The sequence below is a fragment of the Medicago truncatula genome, chromosome 7 (assembly GCF_003473485.1).
Source record: "Medicago truncatula cultivar Jemalong A17 chromosome 7, MtrunA17r5.0-ANR, whole genome shotgun sequence".
NCBI lineage: Eukaryota > Viridiplantae > Streptophyta > Magnoliopsida > Fabales > Fabaceae > Medicago > Medicago truncatula.
The window spans coordinates 8,435,152-8,451,151 of NC_053048.1; the positions used below are offsets into that span (position 1 = coordinate 8,435,152).

General features: G+C 35.1%; 2 protein-coding genes across 2 annotated transcripts; one reads left to right on the forward strand and one right to left on the reverse strand.

Moving 5' to 3' along the window:
* Positions 1-5,523: 5,523 nt before the first annotated feature.
* LOC11443338 (heat shock cognate 70 kDa protein 2) lies at positions 5,524-8,433 on the forward strand. Its single transcript, XM_003621821.4, has 2 exons — positions 5,524-5,876; positions 6,443-8,433. Exons 1-2 carry the CDS (start codon positions 5,663-5,665, stop codon positions 8,173-8,175), a joined length of 1,947 nt encoding a protein of 648 aa, XP_003621869.1. The 5' UTR covers positions 5,524-5,662; the 3' UTR covers positions 8,176-8,433.
* Positions 8,434-12,078: 3,645 nt separating this feature from the next.
* Positions 12,079-15,933, reverse strand: LOC11443340 (endo-1,4-beta-xylanase 5). The gene is made up of 7 exons (XM_003621823.3): positions 15,696-15,933; positions 14,581-14,627; positions 14,273-14,492; positions 13,640-13,803; positions 13,451-13,549; positions 12,574-13,359; positions 12,079-12,496 (listed from the first exon to the last, which is right to left on the reverse strand). Exons 1-7 carry the CDS (start codon positions 15,733-15,735, stop codon positions 12,140-12,142), a joined length of 1,713 nt encoding a protein of 570 aa, XP_003621871.1. The 5' UTR covers positions 15,736-15,933; the 3' UTR covers positions 12,079-12,139.
* Between the last annotated feature and the right edge of the window lie 67 nt (positions 15,934-16,000).

Here is a 16,000-nt window from a genome sequence, read left to right on the forward strand (position 1 = left end):
ACTGTTAAGTATGGAGCAACTCTGCTTTCTCAAGCCTTGAAGAATAAGCAAGCTTCAGGAGCAACTTCATCAGAACCAGCTTCAGAAGCTCCAGAAGCAGTTCATCCAGAAGCTCAGTCTTCAGGTAATCCATCTAACGCTCCAACTAATACTCAGATTCCTTCTCTACCCTCTTCACCCTCTTCATCATCAACAGAATCAGATGACCAACCCCTTAGCCAACACATAGACAAGCTTCTAAAAACCAAACCTACCAAACTAACAGATTTAGGAACACTTGACTGGGAGCAAACTCAAATAGAATTTTCTAAGAATAGAATTAAATTGTGTGAGAAATTCAATTTGCCTCCTACTCATCCACTCTATCCAGATAATCCTGAACCTGTTAGTGTACAACAACCTCAACCCAACCCAGAACCTACAACAAACTCACCACATAACTCAACCACACAAAAAGCCTCTGAAGCAGCTTCAGATGCAACTACTTCAGAAACTCCCCAACACCAAGAATCCTCAACCCTTCACAACTTAGAAAAACATCTAGGTGGTGAAATGCAACCAACACCCACTAAGGCCTCTAAGACAGTTCCTGAAAAGACTGTCTTGGAAACCCAAACAGAAACCCAAACCATCCCTGAGCAAACTGTTCAGGAGCAAACTGCCTCTGAACAAGTTGCTCCTGACCAAACAACTTCTGACCAACATATACCTTCTGACCAAACAACAGAACAACAACAACAACCAGATTCACCCACTATAATAGACTTAACCTCTGACAAACCTTCCACATCAAATACAACTCAAACTGAACCTTCACCCATCCCTGACCATATCCTAGAGTCTGAGTATATAGAGGAACAACTGATCAGACTTAGTGATGAGATTCAGGCACTGATTCTTCGCAGAACAGTTCCTGTACCTCCTATTCACTATTATGATCAGTGGATGGATCTACAGAAAAGCTTTGATGAGCTGCTGGATCAGCTTAGAACTAAATGTGTGTCATCTCACTCTGCTATGCTGAAGAAGCTTTTGGATGATATGCATGAAGCAGCTAAGGAGAAAGAGCTGAATTTTGTGCCTCTGCTGGACATCACTCCTTTCTATCCAGAAGAAGAGTACATCACTAGGGCTGCTAGAATTCAGGCTGGATATAAAAGAAGAATGAGAGAAAAGGATGAGCTACTTCAGAAGAAGGATGATCAGATCAAGTATCTCTTAGAACAGTTGTATAAGCAAGCCCAACCTTAGTTGCACACCCAACTCTAGCTTGTTTTTTACTTTTGTTCTTAGTAGCTGTGTCTTTGTATCTTAATCTTTCTTTCTATATATATTATCATTGTTTCTGAATCTTGTGCTTTTTCACCTTCAATATGCTTTACAAGCTTTAATTCTGATGATATTTACTGTTTTCAATGCTGCTTGCTCTGAAATACTATCTTTAAAGGTTATATGTTTATTCTTTTGTTTTGTTTTGCTCTGATACTCTTTCTTTTGTTTCTATTCTTTTTGTTGATGACAAAAGGGGGAGTAAATGTATAGTATTTTTAAGGCACTGAGCCCTACTATAACAACCTCTAAATTTCTTTTAAATACCTCTGATTTGATTTTTATGAGTATTTTATTGAAATTTAATTAATAAGAATAGAACTTAGGGGGAGCTTACAAACCTCACCTTAAAGATCTATTAGACTCAGGGGGAGCTTACAAACCTCTGTCCCAGTAGTCAACTTATTAATTAGATCAACAACAATTGAACATTTTAAATACTATTGTTTGTCATCATCAAAAAGGGGGAGATTGTTGGAACAAAATGTGTTTCACAATGAACCTTATTAAGTTTTGATGATAACAAGGTATTAAAAATTGTCAATTGGTTATTACTAATAATTGTTCAAGTGTACAGGACCAAAGGCTACTCAAGTTATTTCAATAGGTCTTGGAAGAACAATGGAAAGAAAAAGAAATTCTGAGCATCTGAAGCTAAACTGCTCCTGAAGCTAAACTGCTCCTGAAGAGATGACGTCATCAGAAGCAGAAAGTCATCAGAAGCAAAAGTTTTCATCAGAAGCAATATTTTCACCAGAAGCTACATTTGATCCTTTAATCCAACTGAAGATTCAAAGTTGCTGATTCTCAATTCAGTCTTATCAAAGAAGAACGAAGAACTGAAAGGGAGGTATCAACGGATATATGGAAAGCACTGAGCACTTGTCTCTCATTAATAGAGTTGACAAAGTACAAGTGTACAACCACTACCTCCACTACTCTGTTTTCTGTCTACGCTACAAGACAAAACAACAGCCATGCCTGCAGAATTTGTACAACTCAAGATGGGAATGAATTTGAAGTTGATTCTTCAAAGGACTACACCCAAATCAGGCAAAGGATCACTGGTGGATAATCAAAGGATTTCAAACGACTCTTTAGACGTGCTGATTATCTCAACGTCTCTTTCACGCCTCTATATAAAGGAGTGAAGACTTGAAGATTTGATAGAGAAATACATAAGTTCAAAAGCGCCAAAACTCTGTCAATTTGATACTACAAAGCACACTGAATTTCTGCACTGATTTGATACATCTTAGAAATTCAAAGTCTAGAGTCTTTTCTGTATTGTATTGTGAACACCACTGATTGTATATCAAGTGTTCAATTCAAACTCAATTCTCTGTATTTTTGTTTGATTAGAAGTCTCTCGCCTGCGTGCTTGAGCATTAGAAGTCTCTTGCTTAGTGCTTGAGCATTGGAAGACTCTTGCGTGTGTGCTTGAGCATAGTGTTGTGAAGTCTCATACTTAGAAAGTATTGAGCAGTTGTAATCTTGTGATTATAGTGAAATCTCCTTGGAAGTGCAAGGGGGACTGGACTACTTCCGTGTTGTGGAAGGAACCAGGATAACTGCTTGTGTCTTTGTCTTTCTTTTCTCTGCTCTGTTCTTTCCGCTGCATATCTGATTCTGATCATTTCATCAGAAGCACTCTCAAACTGCTTCTGAAGTTTTATCTGAAGAAGAATTTTCTAGACAGAAAAAGAAAACACAATTCAACCCCCCCCTTCTTGTGTTTTTCTCACCTTCAAAAATCACTTATTTAGACTGAAAGAAAAGGGAAAAAAAGATGTAGAGGGGTGATTCTAGGTCAAAAAATGATCTAAAACCACCCCTCCTCGATGAACAAAGAAGAAAGAAAGTTTAGAGAGAAGTTGAAGTTTCTCTCACTAAAAAACTAGGGCTGACTATTCTTTGCGATCCACTTAAAGGTTCACATTACTTTTACGTATTGATGACAAAAGTAGTTTATAAATAACATCCATACTCTTTAATAAAACGAGACACCATTTACAAGATAAAATATCTTTGAAACAGAAACACAATATTGCCAATTTGAGGTTGGAACAATTATGATAAAAATGAGATTGGTTAATATGTAGCATCTTTTTAATTTGTGATATTTAAGATGTTTCATTTGTGACAATTAGATGATCATAAAAACTAAAATAAAAAAAATCTACAATTTCTTTTTTAAATCTACAATTTGTCACCATGGTTCCTGCAGTTAAACGATTCTTCAACCTGATTGTTCCTCTATAACTCTTATGTTTCAGTTTGATGTAATGATATGTAATATCCTTATATCAATTCCTTATTCTTTTGTGATTTCATTTACTCAGAAAAAAAATGGTGTTGAAATATTATGCTAAAGAAAAGGTTGGACAAATACACAACAAATCTGCACCCCCTGGTTATGTACGAGTACAAAACTATTTCTCTCCACACACATTTTGAGTCGTAACCTACCTTCTAAGTGGGACTTTTGTTCATTTTTTTAAACGTTTTAGTTTTTAGTTAAAAATTGTTAAATTATATTGGTATGATGACGTGGTTACGTATGAATGATAGAAATGTTGAAAGTCTTTATCCAACATAATGAAAATGGGTAGAATATGGTTTTTATTTTGAAGGAGGGTAGAATAGGGTCATTATAAACTATGTTTAATTATAAGTAGCACATCATATTCTATTTATAAATAATTTTTTCTATCTAATATTGTTTGCGAGCTAGTTCAACTTATTATCATGAGTAAAGATCATCTTCATTTATAAAAATAAATGGAAGATGTTATCAAAGAAGAGATACATACAAAAAATAAGTTGTGGGTCTCATCTCTAAGTGAGTATCACCATCATTAATTATATTCAACTCTTTTTTAACCGTGTTTTTATCTCCAAATAAAAGAAATGGAGAATAACATAAATGAAGAAGATCACGACTCCATTATCGCATCTAAACTTGATATTGCTCATGATGATGACTGTGACCAAAAACATTAGAGCTAACAACATTTACCTTTTTCCTCGTGGCATCTCGACTATCATATTGATTTTCCATGAAAGAAGGAAACCCAAGCTTCTTCATTATCATATAACTGATTATCGACAAATTAAATATTTGTTGGTCATCCCGCTCAAGGGTCAAGAATGCTAGACCACATAATGGGTTCATATTGTCAATTCTCTCCCCACCCATTGCGAGACCCACCATTTTAAGGTCCCCATATCAATACTAGTAGAAGGTATCGTAACTATAGAAGATTAACCCCTGCAAGGGTTCATCTTCTTTGCTAGAATCACATGTGATCTTTCATACGTAACTAAAATATCATTCCCACCACCATCATTACTGCTCTCATCACTCTTACAACTACACATGGTTTACTTTTATCACCCGCAACAAAAAGGGCTTGAGCTAAACCTTAATATTATTCCTCAATTTAAAATTAGTAATAATGAACAAATTATGTATGAACATGACAGACACAAAGTTTGAATATTTTTTATATGATTTTCTTACGTGTAACTTACAGTTGAAATCCAAAAGCCTAATTTCAGATCTTACATTGTCACAATTGTACTTTTGTTCACTGATCTTGGCAAAAGATTTCAGATCGTACTTCATGGAAATCAATCAATTTTATAAGGTAACGATCTATATATAATGATCGACCACAATTTATCACTATCAATAACCACAAATCCATATGCGTGTTCCATAAACTTTGCTCTTGTTAGCTCTATCAAAAGCGTGTCAACATTTATTAGATTAATTTTTTAGGGAGAAGGGACTTGTTAAACAATGTGTTAATTATTTGGTATACTTGAGTTAATCACAAGAATTTAGAATATAGTTTTATAAGAAGATGTAAAAACAATTTTTATTGGTTATTGATTATAGAAAAAATGCAAGAGAGAAAATTGAATGCAATTTAAAAACAAAAGTTTTTCTTAAAAAAAAAAGAAAGTAAAAAAAAAAGTTTATCTTTATATTTTGAAACAAAAAAGTGAGTTTGTTTTTTCTTCTGATTATATTATCAAAGGTTTTTTAATCCGTGATTTGATTTGTAAAAGCGTAAAATATGATACTGGGTATCCTAGTTGGCAAATGAAGAAGCATCTAGAACCAACGAGAAAATTCATAAAACGTGTAAAAAGCGCTTTCACACCACAACATCCCATTCTAACGGAACCATAAGAACATTCTAGAATCCCAAAAACTCTATTATATAAACACTTTCACAATTCGCATATTACCCTAACACAAACTCTTTTCTCTCTTTTACATTTTCTCGTAAACCAAACCCTAGCGTTCTTGAATTCATCAACAATGGCCGGAAAAGGAGAAGGTCCTGCAATCGGAATAGATCTGGGAACAACGTACTCGTGTGTTGGAGTATGGCAACACGATCGTGTTGAGATCATTGCTAATGATCAAGGGAACCGAACGACGCCGTCTTATGTTGCTTTCACTGATAGTGAAAGGTTGATCGGTGATGCTGCTAAGAATCAGGTTGCGATGAACCCTGTTAACACTGTTTTCGGTGAGATTTCGATTCTAAACATTCGCATAATTAAAGCTTTTCTTTGGTGGTTAATTTTTGTTTATCTTAATTTTAATTTTGATATTCAAATTGTGATTTCTCGTAGTATTCTAAGATTTCATCAGTATAAGTATAAGATTTCATTGTCATGTAATTGCATTATTATGTAATTGTTTGATTAAAAAGTTAATATATAATTCTAAGGTTGTAATATATGTTTTGTAATCTGTTTAATACTTTTATTAACCTTGTTAGATTCTGAGGTTTATATAAGGATTTGATGTTTAAACTTATATGTGACATGTCATCATATGCTGTGTTTGTTGTGATTATTAGTTGTTTGTTTATTTATTCATTTTTTTCTCTAATGATTATTTTGTAGTTTGTATGAATCTGAGTCTTAGTTGAATACTATCATTAAAAGTTTGAATTTTAATTTATGATTTATTGAAGTTAAATGTGGCATACTAGATATGATATAATAATGCTTGGTTGTTATTGTTTAGTTTATTGAATTTTGATTTTAATTGGTTTATTTGGTTATGTGGATGTGTTTGATCAAACAGATGCAAAACGTTTGATTGGTAGGAGAATTTCTGATGCATCTGTTCAGAGTGACATGAAGTTGTGGCCTTTTAAGGTTATTGCTGGTCCTGGTGAAAAGCCAATGATTGGTGTTAACTACAAGGGTGAGGACAAGCAATTTGCTGCTGAGGAAATTTCGTCTATGGTACTCATAAAGATGCGTGAGATTGCTGAAGCTTACCTCGGTTCAACTGTGAAGAATGCCGTTGTTACAGTTCCAGCTTACTTCAATGATTCGCAGCGTCAAGCCACAAAGGATGCCGGTGTCATTGCAGGACTCAATGTCTTGAGAATTATCAACGAGCCAACAGCTGCAGCTATTGCGTACGGACTTGACAAAAAGGCTACAAGTGTTGGCGAGAAGAATGTGTTGATCTTTGACTTGGGAGGTGGTACTTTTGATGTGTCTCTTCTTACTATTGAAGAGGGTATTTTTGAAGTTAAGGCTACTGCTGGTGATACCCATCTTGGTGGTGAAGATTTTGACAACAGAATGGTTAATCATTTTGTTCAGGAGTTTAAGAGGAAGAACAAGAAGGATATTAGTGGAAACCCTAGAGCACTTAGGAGGTTGAGGACAGCTTGTGAGAGAGCGAAGAGAACTCTCTCTTCTACTGCACAAACTACCATTGAGATTGATTCTTTGTTTGAGGGTGTTGATTTTTACACCACAATCACCCGTGCAAGATTTGAGGAACTTAACATGGATCTGTTCAGAAAGTGTATGGAGCCTGTTGAGAAGTGTTTGAGAGATGCTAAGATGGACAAGAACTCTGTTCATGATGTTGTTCTTGTTGGCGGTTCAACTAGAATTCCCAAAGTTCAGCAACTGTTGCAAGATTTCTTCAATGGTAAAGAGCTTTGCAAGAGTATCAACCCAGACGAGGCTGTTGCTTATGGTGCCGCTGTACAAGCAGCAATTTTGAGTGGTGAAGGCAATGAAAAGGTTCAAGATTTGCTGCTTTTGGATGTCACTCCATTGTCTCTGGGTCTAGAAACTGCTGGTGGTGTCATGACTGTATTAATTCCAAGGAACACCACAATTCCAACCAAGAAGGAGCAAGTTTTCTCTACTTACTCAGATAACCAACCTGGTGTGTTGATCCAAGTTTATGAAGGTGAGAGAGCAAGAACCAGAGACAACAACTTGTTGGGAAAATTCGAGCTTTCTGGCATTCCTCCAGCACCCCGTGGTGTTCCTCAAATCACAGTTTGCTTCGACATTGATGCCAATGGTATCTTGAATGTCTCTGCTGAGGACAAAACAACTGGGCAGAAGAACAAGATTACCATCACCAATGACAAAGGTAGGTTGTCTAAGGAAGAAATTGAGAAGATGGTTGAGGAAGCAGAAAAATACAAGGCTGAAGACGAGGAACACAAAAAGAAGGTTGATGCAAAGAATGCTTTGGAAAACTACGCTTACAACATGAGGAACACAATTAAAGACGAGAAGATTGGTTCAAAGCTTTCACCTGAGGACAAAAAGAAGATTGATGATGCAATTGACGCTGCAATTCAGTGGTTGGACAGTAACCAGTTGGCAGAGGCTGATGAGTTTGAAGATAAGATGAAGGAACTTGAGAGCCTTTGCAACCCAATCATTGCCAAGATGTATCAAGGTGGAGGTGCTCCTGATATGGGTGGTGGTATGGATGATGAAGTTCCTCCAGCAGCAGGTGGTGCTGGTCCTAAGATTGAAGAAGTCGATTAAATTTAATGTTTGATTAGTTAGACGGGGGTCATATATTGCGGTCAAGGTCCTTTCATTTCCTTGTTTTAGATATTTTGGCCAGTGTTTTGGGGTTTACCTTCTGATATGGGATATGGTGGTGGTGATTAGAGGGTTATTTTGTTTGATTTTGAGCAGTACATGTCGATGAAAGACTTTTGAATTCTTTTTGGTAATGGAATGAAACAATTTTACTGGCCAACTTGATTCCTTTATTCTATTTCTCTACGATTTGCTATATAACACATTGTATGAACACTGATCACAGACCCTGAACACAGATCACCTCTTCACAGTTTCTTAAATTTTTGATTTAGCATTTTGTTTGAAATGTTAATCAAAATTTACGTTGTTTTGTTTGTTAAGAGGCCATTTATTATAAATGTGCAATTATTTATCTATTTTCTTTGATTTTGATTTTATGTTAGTTTCTCTTTTCTTTTTCATTTGGTTCAAACTCTTTTTTTTTTTTAATATAAATAAAATTGACTTTTTAGGTTCATTTAATGATATATATGGTTCCCTTGCTTATATTTAAAAACGAAGGAAGTATCAAATATTAAATTGGGAATAGTTCTTGTCCTTAATTGGGTGAATATTGGTTAAGTGATCTAAATTTTTGTTCTTCCTAGTTAAGGTTTTCATCGAGTAAATGGAGTGGTACAAGTTAAAGAACTATAAAAGAAAATATAAATTGTTAAACTTTAATCAAGTACACAAATTTTAAGAAAATATTAAAATCTTTGGGCTGTTAACTTCTGCCTTAAATAATATTTTTCTTATTGCTGAAATTATCGACTTTTTCAAATTTCTCTATGTATTCTTTTTTTTTTTTTTTTTTTTGTACAAGAGAGGGCAAAGCCCAAAAGAAAACAAAATTAAGAAGTTAATCGAACATTCTTAGGCATGCAAGTCCCGGATAAATCATCAAAAAGGATTCTTTTGACCTCACAAGGAGGAGACTCCAGCACAAGAAAATTAAATGATCTGTAGAATTACTTAAATTAGCGAGCCAATCAGCACTCCTATTTCCTTCACGCCAAGTATGGGTGAGTTGAACATTCCAACTCATCTTCAGCAGATTCCGGATACGGTAAACTAAAACAGGAATATTCCCATTGAACTTGAAATTATCAGAAATCATGTCGATCAAAATCTTTGAATCACTTTCCACTATAAGATGAGAGTAATGTTCCCTCCAAGCCATGTCCAAACCCAAATATAGTCCCCACATCTCAGCATGTAAGGCATCACAAGCTCCAATCTTCTTAGTGTAGCCTTTGATCCATCTACCGTCTGAATCACGAAAAAGGCCGCCACATCCAACAATAACCCCCATATCCTTGCAAGCACCATCACTATTAAGCTTGATCCAACCTTCTCGAGGCCGCTTCCAACCTATATAGATGATTTCCTTCAACTTTCGACCAATATGAACATGCTCCAAGTTACAATCTTCAATATTTTGGACAAATCTCCAAATTAAAGAAATTGGGTTGTTCGGCCTAATAAAATCAGCTTCAAAAATAGTTTTATTCCTCCACTTCCACAAGTACCAACATGTTGTCATGAAAGTTGTCTTCCAACTTAAAGTGTTCGTCCCAATGTCTTTCTTGATGAGGTTATTGAAGAACCAATCCCTGCAATTGAAAGAAAAGAAATTAGTTATAAAATCATATGGAACGATGTAAAGCCATACCTGGGTAGCGTGGATGCAATCGCGAAGCACATGAAGAACAGTTTCATCTTCATTTCCACAATACGGGCAATTAGGAGATATTCCACCACCCCATTTACTCCTTTGGAAATTTGTAAGAATGCGCTCGTGCGTAGCCAACCAAATAAAGGTTTGGATGCGATGTGGGCCATGCCACTTCCAAATACTTTTCCAGTCACCTTCCAAAATCGGGCAATCTTGATGTTGCAAAGAATAAGCACTTTGAACTGTGAAATGGTGGGTATTGGTTCCACCCCACCCAATAGTGTCTGGACCATCATCATCATTAGGGATTGAAAGCGCAAGAATTTGATTAACAGTGTTAGTTGGCAAGTTATTTATGAGGAAATCAATGTTCCAATCTCCAGAAGGACTAAGAACATCCCTAACCGATAGAGTTATATCCATGTAGGTCTGGTTACCTATAGACATAAGTGATTCATTGTTAGGAACCCACTTATCTAGCCAAAAGTTAGTATTACGACCATCCCCAATATTCCACACCACATGACCTTTAAAATCATTCCAAATATTTACCAAGGCTTTCCAAAGAGGAGAATCGTAAGGGTGCGCATTAATGCTAGCAATGAGGTCATTATTACGTCCATATTTGCTGCGAAGAACTCTACACCAAAGGTCTTCCGGATTTTTAATCAAATTCCAAAGGATCTTCATGAGAAAAGCTTCATTCATCTTATGAGTTTGTCGAAATCCAAGACCGCCATCAGCTTTAGGCAGGCAACAAACATCCCAACTAATAAGGTGGGCTTTCCTACCTTGATCAGAGTCTCCCCAAATGAAACCCCGCTGAATTTTATCAATCTCATCACATATTGTCTTGGGAATTTTAGCATATTGCATATGGTAGTAAGGAATTGTGCTTATAACAGACTTAGCGAGAGTGATCCTACCTGCCAAAGTTAAACATTGTTGCTTCCAACCATTCAACTTGCTCTGAATTTTGTTAACAATATGATTAAACTTGCCTCTCAAACTCCTTCCAGGAGCAAGATTAGCCCCAAGATACATGCCCAAGCTATTAACCTGATTAAACCCTGTGTGATGTAAAATATCCTCGCGAAGTTGGGTATCAACATTCTTGGAGAAATATACACAAGTTTTATTTCTATTTATCTTTTGACCAGAGGCTTGACAAAAAATATCAAGGCAATGCAAAACACAATGAGCCTGTTCAATTGAGGCCTCTGCAAAAAGAAGTAGATCATCAGCAAAAAGTAAATGAGATATTTGTGGACCATACCTGCCTGCGCGCATAGGAATCCAATATTTTGCTTCTACCTGATCAGCTATCATGTGAGACAATCTATCCATACAAATGACAAAAAGATAAGGGGAAAGGGGGTCTCCTTGCCTAATTCCTCTAGTGGAAAAAAATGTATCAGTTTTTTCACCATTCCACATGATTATGTATTCTATGTTCTAGGTTTTAGTTTTATTTTATTATTATCGAAATGTGCTACTTAGTGAACGTAATTTGCCTTGGTACGTATGCCTAATTTTGTTCTTGAATCATGCAACTTTATTGCCTTGATACATCGAGTTATTAACAATGAAAAAAAAATGTTACATTGAACTATAGGGGTGATAATAAGTTAGACCGTCTCCCTCCAAAAATAAATAAATTAGACCGTCTATACTGACCTAAGTTATGTCTTGCTCAAACAAAAATGGTAATGGTTCACGTTAACTGGTGCCCCGGCTCTGGGATACTGGTTAAGAAAACTCGAGACAGAAATTTTAAAGTGAAAATAACATTTTTTATGTTTTTGAGGAGTTGACATCACACCTTCTAATACAATACTTGCTGCATTTGATTCTTTAACCCGTGCTCCGGAGGCAGGAGGCACCAGTGCGGTTAACATTTCTCTTTTGGGTCTAACAGCTATTTCGATAAAAAGAAAATACACAGACAGATGGATGATTAAATGGTGAATATTTGATCTGCATACTCTACATACATTGAGGTCCTGTTATAGACATAAATAAAACATGTTTTGATTGAAGAGCGGAATGTGGTGATGCAATTACAAAAATAAAACATGTTTTCTATTCTTTTCACTTTTTCTCTTTCGTTTGTTTTTCTTCCCTAAATCGAGTAATGATAGAAAAATAAAAGGCTTTAACAACAGCCAAATTTTGATAGAAAAATCAACGACCTCTAATTTCCATTATAAGCAACAAAAATAAAATTTAACAAGAAACAAAAAACTAAATAGAAAGTTGTATAAACTGTTTTGTTTTCTTGAACTCATCTTTTGAAAGAACCTTTATATGATGAGTGAAATTACTCTTCTTCTTGATGGGGTGATTGATTTCTATTTCGTAGTCGCCGTGAAAAAGGGAGGCCTCAAAGTATCCATTTTGGTCTGTCGTCCCTGATTTTTCTGCTCTCCCCCATTCATTGATCAACTGATCGACAACATCGCCTGCAGGCAAGTTCTTGAAATTGTTATCAGTCAAGCAAATCCTATAACAACCTTGCGGTGACCACGCTGTCCACATTACAATGCCCTGAATCCCAGGGTGAGAATGTGCCTCTCTAAGAACCTGCTCGAAGTACAACGCCTACACAAATCATAAGTAGGAAACTTAAATTAGTTATTTATATATACTGTCAGACAGTCGGTGTAATTTTTCTTTACCTGATTAGGTTGGCTCGCGACGTCTAATTCTGTGATCCATATTGGCAAACCAGTGGCGCGAAGGGTATCAAGGGAAGCTCTCATGTAAGGCAAGTTAGGAGGACTATTAGGGAAATGAGACTCAAGTCCAATTCCAAGAGGCAATTGACTATTCACACTTTGAATCTCTTTGATCTTCTCGATATACGTTGGCGGGGTTGATAAACCATCTCGACTATCCTCAATGGTATTATATTCATTCATGAACAAAGTAGTTTGCCCGTCAATGTTGTGAACCTCATTAAACATCCTAGCTGAAAAGTTTTGTCCCAATTTACTTTCGAAGAATGAGAAATGTAGGTTTTCATTAACAACATCCCAACCAATAAGCTGACCCTTGTATCTTGACACAATGGAATTCACCCTTTTTTCGACTGCATCGTTAAGCTGGTCCGGTGACAGCGAAGAAACCCAATTAGGTTGGTATTGAGGATCATCCCAAAATATATTGTGACCTCTAACAGCAATACCTTGTTTCTCTGCAAACCCTAGCATTGCATCAGCGTCAAAGTAGTTATCTTTGCCTTGTGCATATTCATTCGTGTACCACTTCATTTCATTTTCAAATGTGGTAACTGTGAACCTAGATGCGAACCAATCCTGATATGCATTATTGTTCAGGATGTTTTTGTTGATGGCACTTCCAAATGGAAAACCCGGCCTCTTCATTGTAAGAGATATACTTGCATTTGGTAAAGGGTGTCCTTGTTCGTTAACTGCTCGAACTACTACTTTCCTCTTACGGTCCTGCAAGGTTAGAATTAAACGTGTTATGCACTTTATCCTTTTTATTAATTTTACACCTACTGAAGGTTGATAAGAATGAAATAATGTTCACCTTTTCAATACTTAGTTCTTGATGAGATCTCCATTGCTTTTCTGTGAATGGTTGCAAGGATACGTTGTCGACCCAAATTTCGACAGAAGTATTATTGCTCTACAAAATCCAGCATTTTGAAGAGTTGAAAAAAATTGGGAAATTAGTATAATTGAAGTACAAAAATACAACTATGCAGAGATGAAGTACCTCAAAATAGAGCTCAGCTACTCCTGTTGTATCTGCTATAAGACCACCCTTAAGCATGGACCAACAATTAGGCTCAGCAAAAATAGCACCACCAAATTTAAATCCTTTGGTTGTTTTGACTACTGCTGTGACAGGAACAGTTTCCTCACTCACTTGTATCCAAGCTGCATAATTTTAAACCATAGTACAATTGATCATAGTCACATAATTTAAGATTGATGTATTTGATATAAACAACAAATTTAAAGCATTAATCCTGTAATCAATCAAAAGTCACCTCACATTTTTAAATAGTGTCATGTGATTCTTTTTTTTTTTGACAAAAGTGTCATGTGATTCTTAAATAACTCATTAATCACTCCAATATAAATAACATTAGCTAGATGCAGAGCTGTTTCCGAGATTTTGGTGGCCTAGGGCGAACCTACAATCATAATAAACAATAAATGGAAACAAAACCCATTACTAACAAGCACATCTCCTTTTAAAAACTAAGCAATTTTTTTAAGGCCTAATAGACCCCTAAAAAAGATTGGGCCCAAATTTCATACTCCTCTTTACCCTGCCTCAGATACGGCCCTGATTAGGTTCAAGAACAATACAAAATCTATGATATTTGAGTATAAAAGTTACCCGATAAAGAATAATGCAATCCTTTTCGTAGGTAAATCTTTTGTGAGACACTATCATGTGGTTGATTTCTACTATGTGTTACCACAAATTTGTTGCCTAATGATTTTCTATGTTCAATTATTGCATCCCCAAATGTTGTCCATCCTTGTAGTCCATCATTCAATTCTGGATTTTTAATGATTCCTCCATTATACTGAGGCTTTTGTGGGTGTGCCAAACACTGAAATTGAAAACAAGTAGCAACAATGATTAGAGTGAAATTTTAATGTGACACCTTTGAAAATGAGAGTGCTAGATAGAAAGCTTACTTCAACGTTGGCACTATAATCATAGGATAATGCTTCAGCTTCAAAACCTGTGGTAATATAACTTCATGTTATTAGATTTATATATTCTTGCTTTTATTCATACATCAAATTAAATATCATAGGAAAAATAAAATTAAATATCATAGGGAAAAAAAAAATGAAGGTAATACTTTTTTATTGCTTATTGTATACGGTCCTAAATAAACTAGGATAGATGTTCTTTTTAATTAAATAAATCATTAAAATATTATGTATAATTATTTTTTCAATTAGTAGGATACGTCGAAGTAGGATTCTATTGAGAAAATAAATAAATTACATAGCATAAAATGATGAATTACAACACAAATTTCGTTAACAAAAAAAAAAAAAAACACAAATTCCGTAAAGCTAAAATAAAAAACAATGAATTAGTAACGTTACTGATTCAGATTGACAATTCAAACTAGACGCAACTCGTTACTGAACTCCACCAAAGACGAATTGTTCTAGAGAATTTGAGTCGATCTTGGGTGAGACAGTTATTGACCACACTTTACTCACCTTTCAATCGAACTCCAAATTATTAGGATCCTTTTTCCCTTAAAATTAGAGGGTTAACAAAAAAAAAAAAATAGATGAATACAAATGGAAGTTTTTTTACAACAAATATTTAAAAATAAAAACAAAATACGGAAGAGGTTGTGGTATTTGTGCTTGTATGAAATAATTAAGCAATTTTTGTTAACTTTGATGCCATTGGTTTTAGGATTTTTTCTATCATGTGCAAAAATAGAAATCTATATTGATTTTACTAAAAAATTCAATGTTATTAGTGAAACTTTTGCGTTCCGTCAAAAGGTTCCATTAATATAACCAAGAGATTTGACTACAATAGTTAATGAGTTCTTCTAAAGGACAAAATTCTCAAACTAAAGTTCAAGTTCGATTTTCTATTGAAAACAATTCTTGACAAATTTTACTTACTTTCTAACCAAAATCCGAATTAATAAATCATCTTTTCCTAAAAAACCGGAGGGTTCACAGAAAAACAAAAATTTATTGCGTTCATACATAAGAAAACAATGAATGAATACATACAAAGTTATAAACCCCAGAGGTTTGTGGTTACTAACCTGAAAGTAGGATGACAAATAGCAGAAGGATAATATTCATGTTTTAATATCAAACCTTCTCAGAAAAAAGAAAAGAAAAACAAAAAAATAAGGGAGTGAGATTTTAGAGAGGAGTATAATAATATAAGTTGAAGCAAACCGTCGTTTTTATATAGACACGATGATGATATGTGAGAGTCCGATAAATCACAAATTGGTGCATTTAATTGACATGATTACATATAATCAATCATATAATTATAATCAATGCATATAATTAATTTCCAATTCCTTTCCAATTAATACGGTAGCAAGTAAAAAAAAAA